General features: G+C 30.3%; 2 protein-coding genes across 4 annotated transcripts; one reads left to right on the top strand and one right to left on the bottom strand.

Annotated features, from left to right (window-relative positions):
• Positions 1–3,322: 3,322 nt before the first annotated feature.
• On the bottom strand, positions 3,323–4,598 carry LOC107908701 (zinc finger A20 and AN1 domain-containing stress-associated protein 6). Of its 3 annotated transcripts, none has more exons than XM_016835939.2 (2): positions 4,345–4,598; positions 3,323–4,270 (listed from the first exon to the last, which is right to left on the bottom strand). In XM_016835939.2, exons 1-2 carry the CDS (start codon positions 4,406–4,408, stop codon positions 3,696–3,698), a joined length of 639 nt encoding a protein of 212 aa, XP_016691428.1. In that variant the 5' UTR covers positions 4,409–4,598; the 3' UTR covers positions 3,323–3,695. The 3 variants fall into 3 exon arrangements, with proteins under 3 accessions (XP_016691428.1, XP_016691429.1, XP_016691431.1); XM_016835940.2 differs by having other exon boundaries at positions 3,323–4,261; positions 4,345–4,582; XM_016835942.2 differs by having other exon boundaries at positions 3,323–4,230; positions 4,345–4,481.
• An 8,765-nt stretch (positions 4,599–13,363) lies between these two features.
• On the top strand, positions 13,364–16,825 carry LOC107908702 (uridine nucleosidase 1). The gene is made up of 9 exons (XM_016835943.2): positions 13,364–13,687; positions 14,449–14,564; positions 14,666–14,725; positions 15,076–15,258; positions 15,344–15,448; positions 15,806–15,902; positions 16,002–16,109; positions 16,230–16,365; positions 16,451–16,825. Exons 1-9 carry the CDS (start codon positions 13,567–13,569, stop codon positions 16,557–16,559), a joined length of 1,035 nt encoding a protein of 344 aa, XP_016691432.1. The 5' UTR covers positions 13,364–13,566; the 3' UTR covers positions 16,560–16,825.
• The last annotated feature ends 8,613 nt before the right edge of the window (positions 16,826–25,438 follow it).

Here is a 25,438-nt window from a genome sequence, read left to right on the forward strand (position 1 = left end):
AAATAGATTCATTAAGGGTTCTAATCATATAAATTATAACTCATAATTATTTTTCTTCAATTTTTTATGATTTTCCAAAGTCAGAACAGGGGAACCCGAAATCATTCTGACCTTATCTCACAAAACCTATAATATCTCATAATTTTCAATTCCATTGCTTACACCATTTCTTCTATGAGAAACTATACTCAATAATATTTAATTTCATATTTTGTTCATCCTCTAATTCAATTTATACGATTTTTGGTAGATTTTCAAAGCCAGACTATTGCTGCTGTTTCAAAACTATTTTAGTATAAAATGTTGATTATTAAGTCTATAACACTCTTATTTTCCTTCTCTACACTATTTCTCAACACTTTCTGTTATTTTCTCTTCACAAACATATCAAGAACATATAACCTTATATAATAAAACTCTACATTAACATCAATCTCATACTTTTTTAATAATATCAAACTCAAAAATATATTGAAATCATGATGTTCTTACCTTGCTCATTTGACTTCAATCTTTAACTTGATTTTCTCTCTCCTCCAGCCTCTATTTCTTGAATCTAACTTGATATTCTAGCTCCCCATAGTCTCCTTGTCAATTTTCTCTCTTGGTGGCTATGGAAATTTCTTTGATTTCTAAGTGAAAATGGTGGATTTTTGGTGAAATGACCAAATTGTAAAGAAAACAAAGCTTTCTTTCTCCTCCTCTTCTTCTCACGTTAATGCATGCAAAAATGGTGGGGATGGATGCTTTTCATCCTTCTTTCCACATATATATACTAAATAAATTAATAATAATAAAATAATATCATTTAAAAAAATCAAATTAAAATATTAATAAACTAATATTTATTTATTAATTAATCTAAAATATCTCCAACATCATCATTATCTTCTAGATTTCTCTCTCTTCTAATTGATCATTTTGCCCTTCATGATCTTTTAAAATTTCATCCTTGAGTCATCACTTAATTTGGTAAAATTGTGATTTAGTCCCTCAAACTTCTTCACCTTTTTCAAATTGGTCCCAATCCATCCATTTTTCTTAGTTTCTAGATTATTCCACCCTTCAAATATTTACACCTTTGGTCCTTCAACTTTTTCATATTTACACTTTAACCCCTCAAATTTTGAGTATTTACTCTTGGGCAACAATACTTTTCTCACTTTTACGATTTAATCCTTCCTTGCATTAATATGTCATAATATACTTCTCAATGTTGACATAACTCAAAATTTCCCTTTTTGTTACTTTATTTCCTTATTTTACTATACCAAGGATAATATATTACTGTAGAAATTTTCAAAATATTACATTTGTGGTCCCGAAACCACTGTTTCGACTAGGTCCAAATTCGGGCTATTACACATTTACCCTAACGTTGACCATTATGCCCTTAATGAAAAATAGACTTAAGCTTCTTGGACATAAAATTGCCACTATAGTTTTTTTCACCCATTAGGCAGCGGTATCGTGATTCCCACAAAAATCTTGAGATTGGGAGTCTTAGGGGTCTCGATACCGCGATACCCAAGGTCTGGTATCTCGATGCCACTGTAGTTGGGCTTCATTTTTTTTCACTTTAGCACTGTTAGGGGTATCACGATTTACATGCCTCGATACCGTGATACCCCCTTCTAAGTGATGTTTTCTTCATATTCGGGTCATTATCGACTCTCTAGATCACTCAACCTCATTGTTAGGTTCCCCATGGCACGATTGGCGAATTTGGGTCTAAAAAATGGCTTAAAACTAACAAAAATAATTTATTAACAACAAAACTAAATATCAACAAAAGTAAAGAAAAGACATCTAATTTACTTCAGAATAAGTTTTTTAAGTGTAATGGAGAGCCTAATGTGACGTATCAAATTACGATAGATTAGCGAGCATTAATATTGAGGTTAATCAAGGGTCTTCTAATGCTAGATGAATATCAAAATTTGAAACATTTAAGGTGGCTCCTACAACTAGTCGGCTTAAAAGAAGCCAAGAAACTTAGTTAGGGATCAGTTGTGTTGGTAACATTGTATTGAAAGATGTGCCAGGCAACAAAATCACAAAAAATTAAAATCGGTGGTTGCATACTCCTTCAATCATGGGTATGGTACCGCCTACCATTTTTACATCCTTGAGTAAACTTCCTTTATCAATTTCCCCTCGTAATAAGGTAAAATTCATTTAATAATATAGTTATCATATTTTTTTCATTATTATATTTTTGAAATAACATATTATTTGAATAGGCGGAACAATGACGCAAGTCATGTGGGGATACCGAACAAGCTCGAAGATATCTAACTATTGTTAGATCAACAATTAAAAGCCGATGTTAGTTTTTGAAATTTTCAATTATATAATATTTACGTAATGACTTGAAATTTAATGTTAGGTACGTAATAAAATTTATAATTTCATACTATAGTTTGAATTGATGCCATACTCTGATCATAATATCTAGCACGGCAAAGTGTCATTAATAGTTTTTGCAATGATTGAGATGCATGAATCTGATTGAGTGATGCGCCAGTTCGGATTCATGTAAAGTATTTCGCCATCACCCAAGAGCTCGATGAGCTTCAAAAGATCGACATGCAGTGGAGAACCAACGAAGATTGGCCTAAATTCCATGCCAAATAGATCTACATCTGGGAACATAAGTATGATTTCATACCTATGTGCGAATCAATTGTCCGACCAGATTTGGCAACCTCTTCTGATTACATGACATGGTTTCGACTTCATGATAAGTCATATCTATTGCAAGAGGTGGAAATGAGTAGACAAATTCGTTGTAGAATGCCAACAAGGCCCCACATGAGGCTGGGATCGGGAGTACATGCGTAAAATTCATAATCATCAGCTCCAACCCCAAATACAATACCAATGGGTGCACGACCTCAAAGTTTAGTATGTCTATGAGTTCACTTAGGGAACATGTTGGCATTTTATCTCTTATTTCATAGGTTTTATTGAGATGTTGCTTTTGCTTGTATGTGAGGTTGTTTCGAGAGAAAGAATACAAACAATGGTACAATGTAAGACAACATTTACCTTGAGTTTTTGGGTAGCTGAGGATTTTAATCATTGAGTGTAGTATGATAATTGTTTAGCGGAGGTTAAGCTCAGAGGAGATAAAATAATTATCCAAACCACGTAAAAAAATTGGATGCCCTACTTTACTCATATTTTTGGAATACTTATTTCCATAAACCGGTGTTGTTTTTAACAATTTAGATACTGAAGCTTATTTCATATACAAATATTGGGTAATATATATTAGAATACATTTATAAATAAAATAAACTCGATTTAACTCTTAGAATAGAATGGAATTCAAAGATTTTCTAAATGATAAGTACTTGATATACAACCCTCTCATTCCTTCTATTTACATTTTTATTTTTCACATTCAATTCAAGGAAATAGCTTCCACCACAGTTACACATCAATACTTGAAAACATTGGAAATGAAAAAAGGCTTTTTTTTACAAAAGAGAATGACATAAATTAAAATTATATATATATTTTAAGAAAACCTATTAGGCTGAAAATAATTTTGTCCAGCCTAACTGGTTTCTCCTCATGGTGGGGACTACCACTAAACACGTGTCGCAATCTTAAAGAGATCATTTTCATTTGCTTTTTTTTTTCTTTCATCGAAAGTCAAGGGATCCACTGGTTTCTCCAGTTTCATCTCAAATCTTCTCCAGCTTCTCTGCTTTGACCACAGGATTAGCGCGTGCAATCTCCTCTCTCCCAACCTTCTTGAAATCGAACGTACACCCGTGATTCTCTGGATACCTATGGGACCCGCAAAATGTAATCTCGCATTTGCATCTGAACCCGGTCAACCCGACCCGTTTCCTGCAAACCATGCATCGAATCGGTTGTTGCTGTTGCGGCCGTTGCTCAGCCACCAGGGCAACCTCCACCGAAGGAACTGACGATTCTCCAATGAATTCAGGCAGAGTGAACAGCGGAACCTGAGAAACGGATTCGACAACGACTGATGAAGACGAAGGAGAGGAAGAAAGAGATGATTTGATGGAAGTAGCTCCCTGTTGTTCCTTAAGACGGAAATCTCTATAACATTTAGAGCAAAGATTCATTGTCGCCGGACTTCCGAAAAAGCCGCAGTTGTTAACGCAAAGACGGTGGCCTTCCGGCGTTTGGCATCTATGCTCCTCCGCCATTTTTAGAAAAGAAAAAATCTTTCGATCTGCTAAATTTCTTGTGAAATTAAATTTACTTGAGGTAAGATCTGCGAGATCTAAAACAGAGATAATCAGGAAAAGAGAAACATGAGAAATGTAAAGCAAAAAAATTGAAAGAAAAAGGAAGTACCTTGAAAGGAAAAGGTGGAAGGAAGAATGTGAACAAAGGAAATAAAGCGTAAAGAGGCAATCATCTTAAAGGGTGGGAAGGAAGAAGCAACGATGAATAGGGCAATAATAATCAATAATTTTTAAATTTTGAAAGGCCAAAAATGGAAGTCCAGCGAAGCCGCCTTTGGTTATTCTAATTGCCTGCAAATTAAATATGGCCACGCAAATGGATGCACACACCAAGGAAGAGAGAGACACCAACAATTTAAATGAATCACGCGCACTACTTCTCTTAACCTACGTCTTACCTAATTATCTTCTCACGTGACGGTTTTCCATTTCCTAGTATAAATTTTCTAAAAGAAACAGTTTTTATAAATTTAATGATTTTTTAAAATAAAAAAATTTATGATCAATTTACTAATATCCATAATTCTCAAACACTTACTTGTTTAAATGTACTCAAACTTATATTTTTTAATTATAATTATTTAAACACACAAATTTTATTTATAAATATATTTGTAAACTCTTGAAGAAAATAGAATGTGTAAATGGTGTTGATTGATGAGGTTAATACGTCGAGGGCTTAAGCGGAAGACGCGCCATTAGGGGCGAGTGGGAGAAGGAAGGTGGTGCGGTTTGGGTGCATGAGCCATGATATGTGGCATGGTTCAGCGGCTAATGATTGAGGGTCTTGACGAAAGTTTAAAAGCTTTGCTCTGTCAGAGGACCACCGAATTAGCATCAAACATAAAATAAACTTAAAAAAGTATGGAATCTGCTAATTAATAATTTAAATGATTATGTAAGATTTGTTTCATTTCCACGTAGGCTTGATTTGGAGTAGAGTTTTTTTTTTGGTATTTAAATTTGACTTGGTATCCATACTTAACAGCATCATGTGAATTCATGCTTTAATAAAAAAAATATAAATATTTAATTAAATAAAAAATTCAAAAATCAAATTAATCATTAAAATCAAATTGAGGTATATTAAGAAGGGGTGGAGGAATGTCGAATGCAGTTTAAATTTTTTATTATTTTATTTGCAAAGGCTAAGAAAATACTAATTTATTGCCTTTTAACAATTTAAAAATGAGTTTTTTAACAAAGGGTCAGAAAAGTATTTTTGGCAATCAAGTTATTATATATGGGGTGATAAAGGGTTGAGTTTGGTTGGGTATTTTGAAATTTATAAATCCTCTATCATAGTTTTGTTTTGTTATCGATTTTCTATATTCTTTTTTGTTTTCAATTTTTGTACTTATTTTTTTTCAAAATAACTTTATTTTATGAATTTTAAATATTATATGATAATATTTTAAAGTTTTTTCATTAATATTTTTAAAAAATAATAAGTTTTCAAAAACTTTTAAATTATCTCCACTATTTTAAATATATATATATTTTTTTTATTTCTATACCATAAAAATTAAAATTAATTATAAATAAAATATAAATAAAAGTCGAATTGATTTTGAGTAACTGTATTTTTTAACTTGTTATGGTATTCGCCATTATCGACCTGCTACTCGGTTACCTGATTGGAATCGACCCACAACTTACATGGTTTGCATCTTGGAATTCGCATGTGATGAGTTCGCATATGATCCCGTACAAGGCAGGTTCACACCACCATGCAGGTGACCGCCTCCGGACGTACTAACGTCCAAAGTGTAAACACTGCTACTAAAAATATGAAATTGATGCGGTGTCCGTAAGTATACAGGTCAGGTTGTAATTTAATTTTAAAACAGAGTCAATAAGTATTTCGATGATCGTACACAAGCGAGGCGAGTACTAAATAAATATTAACCTAAACATAAATAGATCTAATTAGTAATTTAGATAAATTATAGCATGATGAACATAAAGGGAAAAAATTGTGTTTTATAAGAAAATAAATAAGCATGCAGAAAATCCTAAAATGGGAAAACTAATATATAAATTCAATCAATCTAAGCATGGGAGACTAACTCGCTTCAGTTGTCATAACTAATTCCTATATAGAGTTCTATTCAATCAACTAGTTGGTACCCTAGCAAGATCTTTCGATTTTTCACCAAACTAATAAGTTGGCAAGAATTAATTATCTCTCAACCTCACCGTCTAGACTGATTTGGGGCAAGGGGTTTACGGATAGACAATACCAATTTTGGGTTAATTCCACCTAAATGACTTCCTAAGGTTGTCAAGCCTAGGGTTTAAGTTCTTCCTATCCCAAACAATTGATCCACTAAGAAACCCTACATAACAATTAATTAATCACACGTCCACTCACTAATCCCACATGAAGAGGATTAGTTCCTCATGGATCTTGTAAAATGTATGAACTCCATAAATAAAATAAACATGAAGAACAAATCAAGAATAAAATTTTAAGAGAATTTGATTTAGTTTTCAATTTTTAGTTCTTTTTAGACTTAGGATTTATTTCAGTTTGTTTTTGTTCATGACATTCAGAGAATCTGATTTGTGGATTTAGCCAAACACTCCGTGAATTTATGTGCTTCAATTATTTAATAAAATCATAATTTCTTTTTAAACTTTTATTCTTGATTCATTCTTCATGTTTACTTTATTTATCAAGTTCACATTGTTTATGAAATCCATGAGGAATTAATCCTCTTACGGGGGATTAGTGAGTGGAAGTGTGATTAATTAATTTCTATGTAGGGTTTATTAGCAGATTAGCTATTTGGGACAACCTTAGGTAGTCATCTAGGTGAGAATTAACCCAAAATTAGTATTGTCTATCCGTGAACCCCTTACCCCAATCCAGTCTGGATTGTAAGGTTGAAAGATAAGTAATTCTTGCCGACTCATCAGTTTAGTGGAAGATCAAGAGATCCCGGTAGGATAACAACTAGTTGATTGACTAGAAACCCAAAATAGGAATTAGTTATGACTACCGAAACGAGCTAATCACCCATACTTAGATTTGGTCGAGTTACACAAGGGTTTCATTTTCACTATTTTATGCATGTTTTATTATTTTCTTATAAAACATAAATCATTTTCCTTTTATGTTTCGTCGCACTATAATTTATTTAAATTACTAGTTAGATTTATTTAGGCTTAGGTTAATATTAATTTAGTACTCGTCACCTTTAAGTATGATATTCAAAACATTCACATACTTCGCTGTAAAAATTATATTACAACTTGATATGTATACTTACGGACACCACCTCCAAACCGCATAACATATGGTTTGGAAATTGATTCCATGTTTTTAGTACCAATATTCACAGTCTGAAAGAAGCGTGGAAGGTGATGATTTGAATTCTTTTTGTTGGAATACAAATATACAATGGTTTTTTAACAGAAAGTGTCTCGTATAATAAAATGAAAGGTACAATCAATAAATAAATAAACAAAGCCCATTTTAGCTTTAGAAACGTAAGAATAAACGTCAAATCTCACAAAAGCTAAGATTTGCATCCTGAGAACTCCAAAGCAAAACAAAATGGTTTTGAAAGGTGGTTACAAATTTTTAATCAATGGACTATATAAAGTTCTAAGGTGGGCTTACAAAACTTTTATGGGCTTTCAAAAAATCATAAACAAATGAGTTTTTATATTTATAATTTATTTATTTTATTTTATATTTTATTATTGTTCGATTTTGACAGTTGGTTCAATCAGTCTAATCGTTTGAACTAGAAATCAATAATCGGTAATCTGACTAGTTCGACCACCAATCTAATTCTAAAAATATTTATTTGGACTATGAATTTAGGTTGTATATTTGGCTTAGTTAGATTTTATTTTTGGACTATTTTTTTACTTTAAATAAGGTATATGTAATTAAGATTTTAAATAAATTGATATTAAAGAATTATCAATTGGACTCTATACCGACAATCCTTTCTAACCTATTGATATATCTGTATTATTTATTGATGGTTTAAAGTGTTACTCTACGTTCAGAGATATAATTGGAATTTCACTTGTAAGACACTTTATTGATGATCAAGCCTTACAATATGTTTGATATGTATGTTGAAACTTGCAACCTATATCTATCGACAGAATGAATTGTTAGTATTCTTATATCAATTGACATATTCATTACTATAAGGCATATCAACTATTGCAGAATGTATGCTTTAATTGCCGATATAGATCCTTGGACTAATTCCAAGAGTCACATTTTTTGTTAATAAAAGTTTATATCGATGTTACATCTACCAACAGGTTTTCACATTGAAATAGCCCATTTGTTAGTCGAATTTTTTTGTTTTTAACGATAGTTTTTGAGTTGTCAGTATATAATAATTTTTTTTGTGGTTTGGATGCTTTTGTGACTTGTTCTTCAAACGACCTAGATGTATGCCATAATTGGCTTCTACTACCTAAGAACTACGCAAAGAGCTTAATTACTAGTGGTCAACTAACTCGGAGAAAAAAAGAAAGCTATTCAATAGCTTAGTTAGGATAAAATGTAATTGAGAAAGCCAAGAGGGGATGGTTTTTAGAGAGATTAAGGCTTTCAATGAGTTCACCTTGAAAAACAAGAACAAAGGTTTATCACTAATCTGGGTTCGTTAATGGCAATAGTGTTGAATGACAGATATTACCTAAGGTTTTCTTTTTCGGATTCTTCTTTGGGAAGGAATCTTTCGTTAACTTGGCTAAGAATATGGGGATTGTTATATCCCTATTTGCGTTAAGGCACGTAGCAAGCAAAAAAGGCACCCAAATAGTAAGCCTACCACTAGTGAATCAGGAGGTCACTTGAGAATTCTCTCATTTGGGACAATTATCCGGACAAGTGCAGGCCATCTGTTGTCGGGTTTCAAAGTTTTCATTAGCAACATGAAGTAATTGGTCAGCAAATACCATGTGGGCTCAACTACTTCATACCATCAAGTTAGAATAAATGACAAGATTTGTCCCATTACATACATCCTTATTCCATCGAAGACATCCACCTTGCATGTTCCATAATGATGACTTAATGGCAAGTCTAGCAGTTAACATGACCTTACATAGGACCCTCGCCTATAAATACCTCCAGGAATGAAGAAGAATGGATCAACTCTCCAAGATACCAAGCCTACACTTTGCTAACTCACCTTTAGCGCACAACCTTCATACTCTTCTCATCTTTAGTTTATATAACATCCGACTCTCCTCCCCAACTAGGTGAATCAACCTCCACAACAATCACCATTCGTTCCTCTATATTGACTCCTTGTTGTATCACTGTATCAACAATTGGTGTGGTGAGCATAGAGAACATGGCTTCACAATCTTAAAGTGGTACCCCCACTAAATTTTAAAATATGATATGTATGATATATATCACCAAAATCAAATTTCACATGAATATGTCTTGTCACACAAATTTTTATTTAAATTGAAATACTTTAACAAATATGCAAAACATCTCATAAATTGAGTCATGACATGAAAAATACAAATTTTCTTTAATTGAACTATATAGGCGAACTATTAAAAATATAAAATTAATTAAGACACCAAAAGAAAATAACATAGCGAAATAATTAGAACCCAAAGCTAAATATAATATTAAGGGGTGTTTGGTTTGTCAAATATAACATTATGACACGTAATATTATATTCCGTAACAAGATTACAGTGTTTGAATTGTCAATGTTGCAATCATATTTAAATCGTAAAAGCTGATTTCAAAGTTATAAATATATTATCCCCTTAATCAACAATTATGGCTTCATCCCAGCTTAGAAGGGAGAGAGATCTAGTTCAAAGTAGATGTGCTCACCCATGCAAGGTATCTAGACCAATTTTCCAAGCTCAAGCCTAGCTTGAAAGATTGGTTTACTTTTTTTTGTCTAAGTCTAGTCCAATTTAAAAAAGGTAAGTCCGAGCCTGACCCGGCACGCCATATTTGAATTTTTAGATTAATGTTTATTTAAAAATATAATACACTAAGTGCACTAAAAATGCTAAAATAAAAGTCTTCTAACACATTAAAAAGTATTTATATTAAAAAATATACCATAAATATAATAGATGTTTTATTATATTAAAAAACACAAATAAATATAATAAATATTTTATTATATTAAATATAATTTTTAAAATTTTATATTTTGGGTTGGGTTATTTAGTTGGGTAAGTTTTTTTTTTAGGTTTTAGGTAATGAATTTAATTGTTATTGAGTTAGTAAATTAATATAAGTATAAATATATAATTAATATAATATTTTTATAATATAATATATTCATGTCGGCTTGGGTCGAGCTCAAGTCAAAAAATCTTACTCAATGACTAGCTCATATAAAACAATGGGTTTTAAATTTTACCTAAATTTATCTTTTAGGGTGGATCTTCAAGTCTGAGCGAATGACTCGACCCATAAGTAGGTGTAGTCCAAAGCCTAAAAATAATGTTGCAACTTAAAAAGGGAGTGAAACTTAAATCATAATTTATATTTATTGATTCTACAGTGAATTATGGAAGATTTTGAATTGCGTAAAACAATGAAATCTACCCTTGTTGCTCAGGTCCCTTCGACTTCTTTCTCCTCGTGTGCAAAGGGCTGGGCTCAGATTCTTGTTTCTTTGTTAGATTGGGCGCTTTGGGCTTGGTTTGGTTGCACCTTTCATATATAAAACTTGAGTCGACTTTAATGAAAAAAATCAAGGGATAATCATTTTGACCAATTGATGGGCAACTTAGAAAATTGGCACGGAGGAAATGGGTAAAACATAAAATATCACCTTGGATTAAATTTATGCAAGTTATTTGGTTTGACAAAGATAGTTTCTTGTTATTATCATTATGAAATATATAATTAAGTCTTGGTAGAGGTAATTCCTCGTCTATGGAACTAATCATTTTAGCATTATCTTCTTGCATTTGATGGTCAAATTTGTATATGCCCAAAGTCTAAATATTAGAATTGAATTGTCTTCGTGTGGAATGAAAAGCATCGTGAGAATTACTAGATAGAATATAATGGCTTAGTTAAGTGAGTCCGAGAAATCCAAATATTCGTTGCTAATATTCCAATAACAAAAAGGTTATTCCCCTTTTGTCGATGCGACCGACGAATCCCAAACACGTCACTTCGAATGATTTCCATCCATCTTTTCTCCACCCCCCAATGCCCATTCTATATCTATTTATATAAACTTCAACTAAGCTATACATAATGTAACAAATTTAATTGCTACTATATTATTAGTATGATTATATAAAGGTTAAATTTTGTCATTAGTCTCTCTACTTTATAAAAGTTGTAAATTTAATTCATGTACTTTTATTGGATTATTATTAGTCTCTGTACTTTTCATATAACACCCTATACCTGATCTAATCGTCAGATCCGAATTATAATATGTCACATTCGTTGTCGGAGCTATGAACAATTTATAAACTAATTCGCATCATTAAACAATCATTTGCGTGCTAATTAAGTATACAAGTGTTGTACATTTATTTTCGAGTCTTATAGGAGTTTACGAAAGTTCTAATGCTAACCTGAGATTGAATTATGACTAAACTGTAATGTTTACAAAATTTCAAGCTGACATCGCGACGTCAAGGAGTTCCTCATCGCGACACAACATATTGACTGGGTCTCGTCGTAGTGACCCATGCTCAACATCGCATCGTGACATAGTGATCTGATCTTGTCGCGCGATATGCGCTTGACGTCGCAATGTGATAAACTATTTTGCAAAAATGTTAATAAACATTAACTTGCATTTTCCAATCAATCACAATACATATTCACTTCATAATTCCATGCTACAAGAACTACAACACCTTTTTCAACTATGTACCAAGGTCATTTCAATTTCATTTATAGGTTAACTAACTATATATTTCATTCAAAACCTTAAACATACGTACTTCTTCACCAAGCCATTGACAATTGCATCTTTTCATACCATTTCAAAACATATTTGGAATCCTTTCACACGTTGCATCCAATTGGCCAATTCCTACATCAAATTATAATTCAAAGGTGTACATAAATATAACATTATATCAAAATTGATTCAACCTAGGTGCATGTCATACTTAACACAAAACAAAACTTATATATATATAACTGGACTCATTTTAACGCATTCTCTCAAAAATCAGCCTATTTACTTAAATATTTTCTAAAATGGTTTTTTTGACTAATTTAAGCAATCTATGTTGTTCTATTTTATATAAAAAAAATTATAAATTTTTATAACTCGTTGCAAACTAATAATTCATTTTATATTTAAAAAATTCATTATATTTATAAATTTAAAAAACATATATATTTATAATATTATCTTTTAAGATTTAAATAATCACATTTTCTTAGAGTAGTGGTTGAGGATTTTCCACCTTAAAGCTTAAGTGGGTTCAAATTTTGGTATTATATGTTTAAGTAAATTATTTTAAAATTTTAAATATTTTTATTTTATTAGTGCCGACACCAAAAAATCAATTTAATTTAACCTATAATAAGATTTGAGCACAAGTCATCATGATTTTCAAGTTAAATATTTAAATTTTATTAATTTTATGTGAAATATAAAAAAATACTCTAATAATAATATAATTTACTTTGTATGTAGAAAGATATCTTAATCATTTTTGAATTGAATTGATGATTTATTGACTCATAACATAGTATAAATATATATAATATGGATATAAAAATCAATTTATATATAAATCATTTTTATAATTTTTATTTATAAATTTATATTAGTAGTTTACGTTTTAAAGTAAAAAAAAAAAAGCTCTTATTAACCCACTTCTCCTATTTTCATTATTCTAAAATACTTCTAAGAAATTATATATATTTTCACTATTTTTTATTATTTTGGTATAATTTATTTTATAAATTAATTAACTATATATTAAGTTTACACCAAAATTAAAAAAAGTAAATCAAAATAACATAAAAAAAGAAATAATAATATTTAAAGTTTTGAAATTTAAACAAATAATTATCCAAACAAATAATCATTCAAATAAAAAAAACGTCTTTACTTTTTAAAGTTTTGATTTTATTATTTAATTAGGAACTTTTTATAGAAAGATAATCTTTCAGGCTTTTGAGTGTGATGTGTAGTGTAGTGTATATAATATATTCTTCAACGGACTCGTTGGTTGGCACCGGCCGCCTCTTTGTCTCGCTTCACGACAAGTCCCAGTTTCATTTTTAATTATTGTTTTCACATCCATTTTCACTAAGCTATATATATCGTTAGTTTTCTGGAAATTTGAGCTATTGATCTTTGCGTTGAATATGGATTGTGAAATGGAGAAAAATTCCCACGATGGGGTTGTCGTTAACGGCGGAAACGAGGGCGTTTTGGGCCTACATGCCAAGAGGAAGAAGCTCATTATCGATACCGATCCAGGAATTGGTCAGTTTCCCCTCATTTCTCTCTTCTTTTTTCCCCTTTCATTGCTTGGGACTGAATTTAGAATGTTTAGTTGCACAGATAATGAATTTGGGAATTACTTTAGAAAAAAAAAATCGTCGTCTTTGCAATTTATTTTGAGAAAAGACTCTAAAAATGGCCATTTTATCTATATCTCCACGGTCATTTGTTTACTTTGTGGAAAAAAAAAACATCGTCGTCTTTGCAATTTATTTTGAGAAAAGACTTAAAAATGGCCATTTTATCTATATCTCCACGGTCATTTGTTTACTTTGTGGGGAAAAAATCGTCTTCTTTGCAATTTATTTTGAGAAAAGACTCTAAAAATGGCCATTTTATCTATATCTCCACGGTCATTTGTTTACTTTGTGGAAAAAAAAAACCTTAGTATAGAAGCATAGATTCTTGAGCTTAGAGGTAAAAGGGAAAAAAAGAGTTAAAGCTGTTTTATGGGTTCTTTTTAAATTGCTGAGGGTTGAAAATCTAACCTCTGGATTAGTGAGAATTCAATTTGGAGGACTGTTGTGATATCTGTGGAGGAAAGTTTCGGTTTTTGATAGAGATTTTCAAGAGAGCATTCATACAAAGCTATACAAGGAAGTGAAATTGACATCGGAAAGTTTGGGTGAGCGTTAGAGCATTTGGTAGTGTAATGTATAGAGCGAGATTTCTCTACCCTAAGTTAGATTGAAATGATTTTGAAGACCCTCCGAGATATGAATGTGTTCTTACTTGATTAACAGATGATAGCATGGCAATCTTAATGGCATTCCAAAATCCGGAGGTGGATATCTTAGGTTTGACGACTGTATTTGGAAATGTTAGGACGGAAGATGCCACTCGTAATGCCTTACTTTTGGTACGTGCTTGTATTTTTTACTTGAAATTTTCATTTGCGATTTTGTTACATTTTGGAATATGTTCATGATCATTTCCTCTTTTTGAGGTGCAAAAGGATAGTGTGAGATCGCAGGGTGTCCAAGTGTTCCTGTAGTTGAAGGCAGCCACGAACCTCTTAAGGTAAAATTCTAGTTATTTCCCTAGCACATCCCGAATAAGATAATCTTTGATTGCAAAACATTGCATTTTGCATTCAAGAAAGCAAAACCAACATGGGACCGCAAGAAAATTGTCCCTTTCTTCACTTAGGCAAGTTTGTTTTAGATATGTACACAATGACTCGAACAAAAATACACATATACGGATATTGTGCCGTCGTTTCATTTAGGCAAGTGCTTTGTGCCTTAGACAAACTAAGCATTCTAATTCTCTGAGTTCCCTTGTGCCCTCTACTACATGATGATTTTCATATATTACTCTGATTTATTGTGCATTTACAATTGAGCCTAACCTTAGTTTATCCGAAAAAGGGTGGGAGGCCACGTGTTGCTGACTTTGTTCATGGCTCTGATGGAATGGGGAATATATTTCGACCTCCTCCAAAAACAGAGAAATCTGATAAGAGTGCCTCTGAATTTTTAGTTGAAAAGGTCTCTCAGTACCCTGGTGAAGTATCCATACTTGCACTTGGACCACTGACAAATGTGGCATTGGTAAGTCTTTGCATGCTTTTTCCTTGTTTGTTGTTATTAATTGTAGACTTCAAAAATATGTGCCTAAACTTGGTTATATGTCCAGGCAATCAAAAGAGACTCTTCCTTTCCTAGCAAGGTGAAAAAAATAGTTGTACTTGGTGGCTCATTCTTTGCATTAGGAAATGTTAATCCTGCAGCTGAAGCAAATGTAAGTATAAAAGCTCCTAATTTTATGTTTCTTAATCATATGGTACATAACATCATTCTTCATTTTTAAAAGTTTCGGTTAAGGCACTGAAAGCTTCGAAAGTTGAGCTCTTCCTAATGGAACATCTTTTGGGTTATTATTTATTACTTCCTCTCAGTCGAAAACTTTTGTAATTCTTTTGCCATAATTTCATCTCTCCCTTTACATCATGACCATGTTATCTCATTGTTCATTAGAAGAGTGAGTTGCAGTTTTGATTGAACGGCAGACAAAATTAGTTTCCAATTGAACAAAGTGTAATAGTTGATAGTTGACCATCCATCAAGAAACCATTCAGAATTCTTTCTCGGACTGCAGATTTATGGAGATCCTGAAGCAGCTGATGTTGTGTTTACTTCGGGAGCAAATATCGTTGTTGTTGGGATAAACATTACGACTCAAGTCCAAATGACAGGTAGGACCGTAAATTGTCATTTCTTATTGCAGACAAGCTTCTTTTTTGCATGTTTAGAGGGTAATTTCTTGACAAAGATCATTATCTTTTCTCTGTCAGATGATGACCTCCTCAAATTGAAGCAATCAAATGGGAAGCATGCTCAGCTGCTAAGTGACATGTGCAAATTCTACAGAGATTGGCACGTGAGGTCCGATGGTGTATCCGGTAATCTTTTGCAAAAATTTTAAATAATGGAGAACTACATTTCAGTTTTTCTCTTTGCCTTCTGAAATCTGTTCTAAACCATACTTTTAAGGGAATAAACTGAGAAAAATTTGGTGCCAGGGATATTCCTCCATGATCCTGTCAGTTTCGTGGCACTAGTTCGGCCAGATCTCTTCACATACAAGAAGGGGGTTGTGAGGGTTGAGACGCAGGGCATATGCGTGGGGCATACATTGTTGGATCAAGGATTAAAAAAGTATTTGTTTACAAGCATGCTTATGATTGAATTCAAATAGATGCGCTGTTATTGTAGCTAATGTTAATGCCATAATCTGGTGCAGATGGAATGGAAGCAACCCATGGACAAGCTATTCCCCAGTTTCTGTTGCGTGGACGGTGGATGTGGATGAAGTCCTTAATTATGTTAAAAGAATGTTGATGAAACCGTAAAGGCTTGGGAATACCACTTCGACATTTTAGAAGATTTCCCGGAGATTGGAATTTGCCTTTGATTTCTTCTAAAAGGCCGTTTGTGATTTACTCTTGTTCGCGTTTACCCAGATTTGGGGTTCAAAAAGCTCATAATTGTTGCTAGATCTTCATCTCTCCTTTCACTGAAAAACATTCACCTTGATGATCCTCAACTAGTCAGAAAAATACTGAAATATGGTGCTTTGATCCAAAATATTTTATGTTAATGTCGGGGTTTCAGCTAATTCTTGATGCATTGCAGCAAAATAAATCACATCTTCAATATTAGAGGGGAAATCCAGAGTTTGTTACCAAAAAAGGATTATATGTTCGTACATTGCATATATAATATGAATGTTAAAATAAATGGATTTTACTTGCCATGAATATGGTGGGGTAGTGGACAACCAAACAGGAACAGTGGACTTCAATAAAATCTGCAAAACCATTTCTTCCATAGCTCCCGAACTCCAATGACCAAACTGAATAATATTTACCTTTTAAAAAGAAATCATGGAGCACTCTTGAAGTCCTAAAAGTTTTTTTAAGTTGGGCAAGACAATATACCTCCACTTTTTAAAGTTTCTTTAAAGTTGGGCAATACAATATACCTTTGCTTTTTAAGTCATCGACACATAGAATCTAAAGGTTTTTTGAGTTCACTTATGAAAAAAAGTTGGGTGTGCTTAAATATGGATAGTTTAGTGAGACAGGTTGAAGGACTTGCTGCAGCAAGAGGTTTAGTACAAGATCAAAATGGTAGATGGATCATTAGGTTTAGCATATACTTGGGAAATTGTCTAGTGATGGAGGTTGAACTTTGGGGTATCTTGGATGGATTAAAGCTTATCATAGATAGAAGATTTGAGAGGGTCTTAATTCAAATAGATAGTCTCGAAGCTGTTACTATCATTCAGGAAGTTGCCTTTAGAATCTAAAACTCATCCCCCTCAAAAGAATTCATCTAATCCCGATAAAGGTAAAGCAGTGAAAGATTCAAAATATCCCTTGGGAGGAAACACAGTTGCAAATAGCCTTATTAAGATGATTCGTGATAGAAAACAAAGTTTAAGATGGTTTGAGAATCCTCCTTTTGAGGGTCTAGTTTTTGAGATTATATCTTGTATTTTTCAGAAAAAAAAAAAAAGAAATCATAGATATTAAACTCACTTTAACATCTTTATGATGAAAATAGTCAGTAAATAATGATGCTTTAATGAAGGTTTCAATTTTAAGTTTACCCTTTAAAAGATAATTTCAGCTAACCATTCATTATGAAGGATATGATGAAATATATATTATTTTAAAATTGTGGGTTAGTAAAAAAAAAATCAGAAGTGTTTTGACGGTGTGAACAATTTTTTGACTTAGCGGTAAGAATATATTATGTTGTAGGCACGAGGATTTGGATTTAATTTTAAGTAATCATATTCTCTACCCTCAATTATCACAAGAGAACTTTGAAAGGGTACGTGTACAATAATACGGCCTGATTAAATTTGATTCAATTTAAATTGATTTAAAAAATTAAAAATTTAAATTTAAGTAATTTTGAACTCTAAAAAAATTTGAATCCAAAAGCTCCAAACTCAAAATAATTTCATTTAAGAAAGCTCCAACCTAATGATTCAACCCAAAATTGATCTAATTCGAAATTGAAAAATATTCAATTTTCTAGCTAAATAGTAAAAAGACATGAATATAATATATAATAATACTAAAAATAAAATAAATAAATTACAATAATTGAATTTAGGGTAAACTACATAAATAGTCATCTAATTATAAAAAAATTTCATTTTAGAACTCAAAATAAAAAGTTTGCAATTTAAGCACTCACGTTACATAGTTCGGTCATTTTGGTCACTCCCGTTAAAATCACAAACAGAAAGTTGACATTGCAGTTAAAAAATTGATATAATAATAAATTTAGCCCTCAACTTTTACATATTAAATCAATTAGTCATTATTTTAAAAAATTAACCCTCAAAATTTACGAATAGTCTCAATTTTGATCCTAATTCTGAAAAATAAAAAAATACATAAATATTTTCAAAAAAATATAATAATAGATTCTAAAAAATACATGAAAATGGAAAAATATTGTTGACAAGAAATATTAATATATAAAATTTTAAAAAATATATAAAAATAGATAAATATTTTTAAAAAGTATAATAATAAATTTAAAATTTATATTAATATTAATATTAAATAAAAGAAAAAAAAAACCCCAACCACCATCCCTCCCTTGTCACGTAAAGGTCAGCATGTCAAATTCACATATTTGTCACTCTAAGTATTCACATTCAGACCTTTTACCATGTCAAATTTATAATTAGTATAATCACTAAACTACATATTTACCGATTCCTAATTACTAGTAGAGAGGGAGAAGGATGATGGTGGGAGATGTCCGGTAAGGGAGCATTTGGTATATTAGTAGTGTATTTTTTTTATTTATTAAATAAATTTAAAAAATTGACCTATATTTTTTTCTAAATATTTATTTTTTAAATATTTTATTATGTCTCTATATATACGTATTAATCCCCTAACTCTAAAAATTTAATTAATATATAAGTAAATAAAACTTTTATGAAGCAATAAAAACTCTGTAAACACTTAAGTGATGCGTTGAAAGTGTTATAACCAATGGAAAGGGAGTATTAATGTAAACATTACATAGTAAATAAGTGTTTAAATTAAATAAAATCTCGTCTAGATAGTTAGTTGTGCTTCTTTCTTTTATTTCAACATAATCCCTCCCTAGTTCCTATACACCTCACTTCACTCTCCCTTACTTACAAACCAATCAAAATAGTTTCCTTACTCAAAAAATGTTATTTTATTGAACATAGTTCTCTCTCAAGAACATGCAAAAAGCAATAAGCAAGCCTTCAATATGCCAAGTATTGTAAACTTGTAAATTTAATTCTTGAATTCTTGAATTACGTCTTCATCATAACTCTTCAATATGGTATACAATAAACAGGGATATTCACCAATTAAACTTCTATAGATATTAATTCTCTTTTAACAAAATAAGTAAATTATAGTAATATTTCTCTCAAATAATTTTGCTTCACCTAATCTCTTCATCAATCATAATATCAAAATTAACTTAATGACCTTAAAAAGATGCATGTAGATAGTCACTGTAATTAAGTAAAAACATGGCAATAAAATAAACAAGCTCCTCTTTAATGAAAAGTAAACCCAAAAATCTTCATCATCAACATCATTCATCTTGTTCATCACCTTCCTCTTTATACATCTGCTACAATTTCTTTGATTTACACTTCCTTTTTTGACCATTATCCAAAACTACTTATTTTCATTTTCACCTTCTTTTGTTTTTTTTCTTTCTATTTTTAAAATACCCAATTAAAATATAAAAGCTCCCATCCTAAACCTAATGCCTTCTGCAATGAAGAAAAATATGCAAAGATACAGGGAAAAAAGGCACAACACAAACAATAATCCCCACCCCATAGCACAACATAAGGATATGTTTAGTATAATTGTCACCTTAATTAAAAGGTAAAAACAATTTCCATAGTTGATGTTATTAATAGATTCATGAATATGAATATAAATATAAATATAAATATATAAATTTTAGTATTAATTTTGGCTTAAATCACAAAATGATATCTAAGCTATACAATTTTTCTCCAGTTGGTACCTAAATTCTTTTTTTTTTTTATCATAAATGATATGTAAACTATACTCCGTTACCCAAAATAATACCTAAACAATTCTTTGTTATCCAAATTACCGCAATCGTTAAAAAAAATGCTTAGCCAATCATTTTGTGATACGTGACATTTTTAAATTAAATTTAAATTGAAAGAATCGAATTTAAATAAATTATTAAAAATCAAATTTAATTAAATTAAAGGTTTTCAATTTTTTACCCTCTCTCTCTCTCACGATTCTTTCTTCTCTTTTAATGCACTTTTAACTCTGAGATAACTTTTCTTTGCAATCTTTAATTTTACCATTTTTTTCTACTCAACTTCTTCTTAATATTTGGATTTCACGCTTTATTTGATTTTTTTTATTATAGAGGTTCATCCAGCATTAACTATTTTATGCAAAGTATATAGAAATGAATGGAGGAAGATACTTTTAAGAAAAATAATACATAGGTTTTGAATTGGAGTAAGAAAGGAATGAAAATAAAGGTTTTAAAAATAGAAAAGAAGCTTGTCAGAATCAGGGTTTTGTTGCTAAAAACATGGTTTGGATAAGTTTTTCAACAGGTTCTTGAATTTTTTGTCATCAAAGTTCTTAGGTGAAGAACAAAAGAGATGAATAGATCCAAGTTGATTCAATGATCAGTATGGTGGATCTGTACCCATCGACAAATAGAAGAACATATATTAGATCCAAGTCAATTTGACAGTTGGTACCAATGTAACAACCCGGTTTTGACCCTAATCGGAATAGTGGTTTTGAAACCACAAATCCGAATCAGAAAAATATTTTAATATTATTTTTAGAGTCTATTATATGTTAAGTTATAGGTGTAAAAAAATTAGTGTGGAAATTTAATCGTTTGAATGTTCAATTTGATAAAAAGGGTTTAATTGTGTAAAATGAAAATTTAGGGGTTAAATCTAAAAATACCTAATTGTTGTTGTCTTTTAAAAAATGAGGTCTTAAATGTCAATTAGACCATTTGAAATGATAGTGGGTGGCTATGGACAATTATATCCTTATGTTATATGAAATATAAATTATTTATTAAAGGTTAATAAGGTAAATAAATAAAACAAACTAATATATGTTAATTAAAAACAAAGAAAAATTAAGGTTATTGTCATCTTCCTTAGCCGAAAGTAAACAAAAGAAAAAGAAAGAAAGCCTAGCTAAATTCGGTCATATAAAAGCTTGATTGAGGTTAGTTCTTTGTTTGGTTTTTAATAATTTTTACGTTTTTGAGATCGTTGCTTTGTGTTTTTCAAAATTCATGTTTTAATTTTGTGAATTGTTGATGATTTTGAAATGTGCCATTGATGAATGCTTGGACTTTGTGATAGTTGATGATGAAAAATGAAAGATATGTGATAGATTAATATGTTTTGTATTGGAATTTTTAGTGAAATTGAGTAAATAGGGCTAAATTGTGAAATTAAATTTTTGGGGGACTAAAATGTGAAATAAATGCAATGTGTGGACTTGTATGAGAAGCATGAATATTCGGCCCTTGTGTGTTATGGGCAAATTTTGTATAAATTGTGTTTTATGCAATAGGGAGTAAATTGTAAAAAGTGTAAATATTAGGGGTAAAATAGTAATTTGCCAAATTATGTGTTTTTGGATTAAATTGAATGTGTTAATAAATAAATTATCTTATTTTGAATATATTTAGATCGAGAACTAAAGAAATCGGAGTTAGATCGGGGAAAAGCCAAATTAGTCGAATAATCGTCCACCTTCGATTTTCCATCGTACGAGGTAAGTTTAATAGCAAATATATGTCATTAAATTAGAATATATATATATGTTCTATAAGCTGAATTTTATGTTCTATAAGCTGAATTTGATTTTATGAATTATATAAACATGTTAGCCGAATGTATGTTTTAAGTTTAATAAGTTGAGTTAGATTTGTTATTTTCTTATTGTTAGCCGGATATACAAGTTGAAATTGGTAGGCTGAAATTTTATTTTACAAATATTGTATATGTTATATCATGCATGTTTGAGTTTAATAAGATGAAGTTAATAGCATAAATTATATAAATATATGATATTGTTCGAATGTGTAATACAAATTCTTTGAGTTGAATTTAATGATATAAATTGTATGTATGTATGTGGTTCAAATAAATGATGCAATGTTTTGAATTGAATGAAATGATATGAAATATATATTATATATATATATATATATAAAAGAGGTTAGAATGTAAGATACAAGTTTCTTTGAGCTGAATTTAATGTTAATAATTACATATAATTATACATGCGAATCGAAAATAGGATTTGAGTTTCTTGAGTTGAATTTAATGTTATGAAATATGTATATGTGGTTTGAATGTGAGGTTGCTATGAAGAGCTGAATATAAAACAATTCTTATCGAGATATAGTTTTTGAGAAAGATCTATGTGTATTATAAAGATTTATATGAAAGATTAACTTTGCATCTTAGTTATTCAGGCTATGTGCCTAGCAGGCTTAATGCCGGTGAAATAATTCAGACCTTACGTCTAGCAGGCTTAATGCCGGTGATATATTTCGGACTATAGGTCTAGCAGGCTAAGAGCTGGTGTACTGAATCAGGTTTTAAAACCTAGCAGGCTAAGTGCCGTTGAATTTGTTCAAATTATGTGAGAATATGCAATTGATATATCTATGATTTTGATTATATGAAAGTGATGAATACATAAACATTCAGTCTTTACATACTTGGTAAGTATACACCTACATTCGGGTTTTGCATTGGTTAAATATAATTGTATGCTTTCGGTATATACAATTAATAAAAGCATATGTATATTAGGTAATATGCGATTGTTGAATTTATAATTACTTATGGTGATATGCGGTTGTTATATATATATATAAATGATTATATAATGTGATTGGTATATATGTGCATTCGGATGTATACAGGTAATAAAGATGTATGCACATTCAGTTATAAAAATTATTAAACATATGATTATATATATATGCAATCGGATATTTACGTAAATGTGTATATACATTCGGTTTAAATTGTTGAATATACATGTATGAAATCGGCACATGTGGATTAGAAGTATAAATGTGCATTTGATTCATGTAGTTGATAAGTAAAAATATAAGCTTTTGACATATGTATTTGAAAGATCATAGACATGCATCTAATGAAATGCAAATGATAAGTATATTTGGAAATTTCTTATGCAATTAGTGATTATGTATGTAACTTGATTTTAAGCATATAATGATTATACATATGTTTGTTTATATGTATTTTAGATATGTTATAAACTTACTAAGCTATAAAAGCTTACTTTGATTGTTTTTGTCCATTTGTTTTATAGATTTTGGTGACGCGTTACGAGCTCGGGGATCATCAGCATAGTCTATCACACTATCGACTTCTTTTGGTATTTTGTTAAAAATTTGAACTCGATCTTATGGCATGTATAGGTTTGAGTATGATGTTAGTTAGATTGGTTTGTAAATTATAAATAGCTATGCGAAAATGATTTAATTTCCATGTTTGTGATCAGTTTGGCTTTTTTTTTTAAATGGCTGTGTTTGTTTGAAAATGCCTCGTAACCCTAATTCGGCGACGGATACGGGTTAAGGGTGTTACAACCAAAGCTCGGAGAAGAAAGTTATTTGGATTTTGGTTTACAAATTCATGACGTTCAAAGCTATTTTATGAAAAAAAATTATAGAAGAGAAGGGAAATGAGAGCTTTCTATTGGTAAAGGCTGTAAAACAGAAGGATATACAATAATGATTTTAACAACCCAGTGGCTTAAATGAAAACTTTCGAATAATTCAGTGACCATTTTGTAAGCTTTTAAAGTTGAATGACTAAAACGTAAACTTGAGTGTATTTACTTTTTTTTTTGTATAGAGTTAATATGTAATTATCAGTGCCACATAAGCACCAAATAATAATATTAATGTCGAGGTGTCAAAATAAAAATACAAATTCAAGTAGTAATTAAATAAAAAAAATTACATTTTGTTTTGTTTATGAAAAATAAGGCGAAGGACACGTTACGGTGCCCACAAGTTTAGAAAAGGTGAGACAGGCGATGCTCCGAGAATCAATTGAAAAGCTTTTACATGAAAATATTTTTACTTTATAGATTAGGATGCCCTTTACTTTTTTAACAATAATTTTTCTATGAAATGCATTAATTACATTTTTTTGAGTGGAATATTACATTAATTTTAATCTAACACTATAAATAAAAATTTCTGAAATTAATTAAAAAATATAAATAAATTAAAGTTATATAACGAAAAAGTAATATATTAACAAAGTTATATATAATTTAATTAGTTTTAAGAAAAAATCACTATCTAAAAGACTTCAACCAAGAGACACCTAAAACCCTAAAACATTTATATCAATTCTTATAAACCAAAATTTCATTTATAAAAATGCTTACTCTTATCCAACTATTTCTTTAGGAGGAAAATTTTCACTTTCAATATTTAAAATTTCAATCTTAGTTAAATCATAACGGTTAAATTTATTAATTTTTTTTATTTTTAAAATTTAATAGCAGTAAACATATTAATACATTTGTACTGTTTTGTTAATTTGCCAAATGACTGTTATTTGTGATAAAGCTAAAATTTGAATTTCAAAAGTATAGGAACTACGAATGATTAGAGAACATGAACTAAATCTACAATTTTACGTGTACTACATGACTAATAGCATAATTTAACCAAAAAGATTTAACTACTCTATAGACCTGATATGTGCAGGGTCAATGCAAAATTTTAGGCTCGGGCCCGACCCCAAAAATGTGTCTAAAATTTTGTTCAAGCTCGGCTCAGACTAAAATTGCTAACTTGAGCCTGACCCAACCCGCCCATATTATTTTTTTTATAAAAATAAATTTTAAAAAATAATACATCAAGCACACTAAAAATATTAAAATAAATATTTCTCAACAAATTGAAAATACATTAAAAAAAATATTTATGTTTAAATAATACTAAGATAGTTGCAACTCAGTAAGCAAATACATTTAAATAGTAGCAAAATTAACAATAAAATAAGAGTTTTACAATATCCAAACAATAAAAACAAAATAATAGCAATATAATAGCGAAATAACAACAAAACATCAGCAAAAAAATAGTGAAAAAGTAGCAAAAC

Source organism: Gossypium hirsutum, chromosome D09 (assembly GCF_007990345.1).
Source record: "Gossypium hirsutum isolate 1008001.06 chromosome D09, Gossypium_hirsutum_v2.1, whole genome shotgun sequence".
Lineage (NCBI taxonomy): Eukaryota > Viridiplantae > Streptophyta > Magnoliopsida > Malvales > Malvaceae > Gossypium > Gossypium hirsutum.

What these genes read in the sequence shown, in the direction of transcription:
- LOC107908702 (XM_016835943.2), top strand. Translation starts at nt 13,567, where the DNA reads ATGGATTGTGAAATGGAGAAAAATTCCCACGATGGGGTTGTCGTTAAC. An exon ending in GAGGTCCGATGGTGTATCCG is followed by an intron (nt 16,110 to 16,229) that starts GTAATCTTTTGC and finishes ATTTGGTGCCAG; the next exon opens with GGATATTCCTCCATGATCCT. An exon ending in TTGGATCAAGGATTAAAAAA is followed by an intron (nt 16,366 to 16,450) that starts GTATTTGTTTAC and finishes AATCTGGTGCAG; the next exon opens with ATGGAATGGAAGCAACCCAT.
- LOC107908701 (XM_016835939.2), bottom strand. Translation starts at nt 4,408, where the DNA reads ATGATTGCCTCTTTACGCTTTATTTCCTTTGTTCACATTCTTCCTTCC. An exon ending in TTCCACCTTTTCCTTTCAAG is followed by an intron (nt 4,271 to 4,344) that starts GTACTTCCTTTT and finishes TCTCTGTTTTAG; the next exon opens with ATCTCGCAGATCTTACCTCA.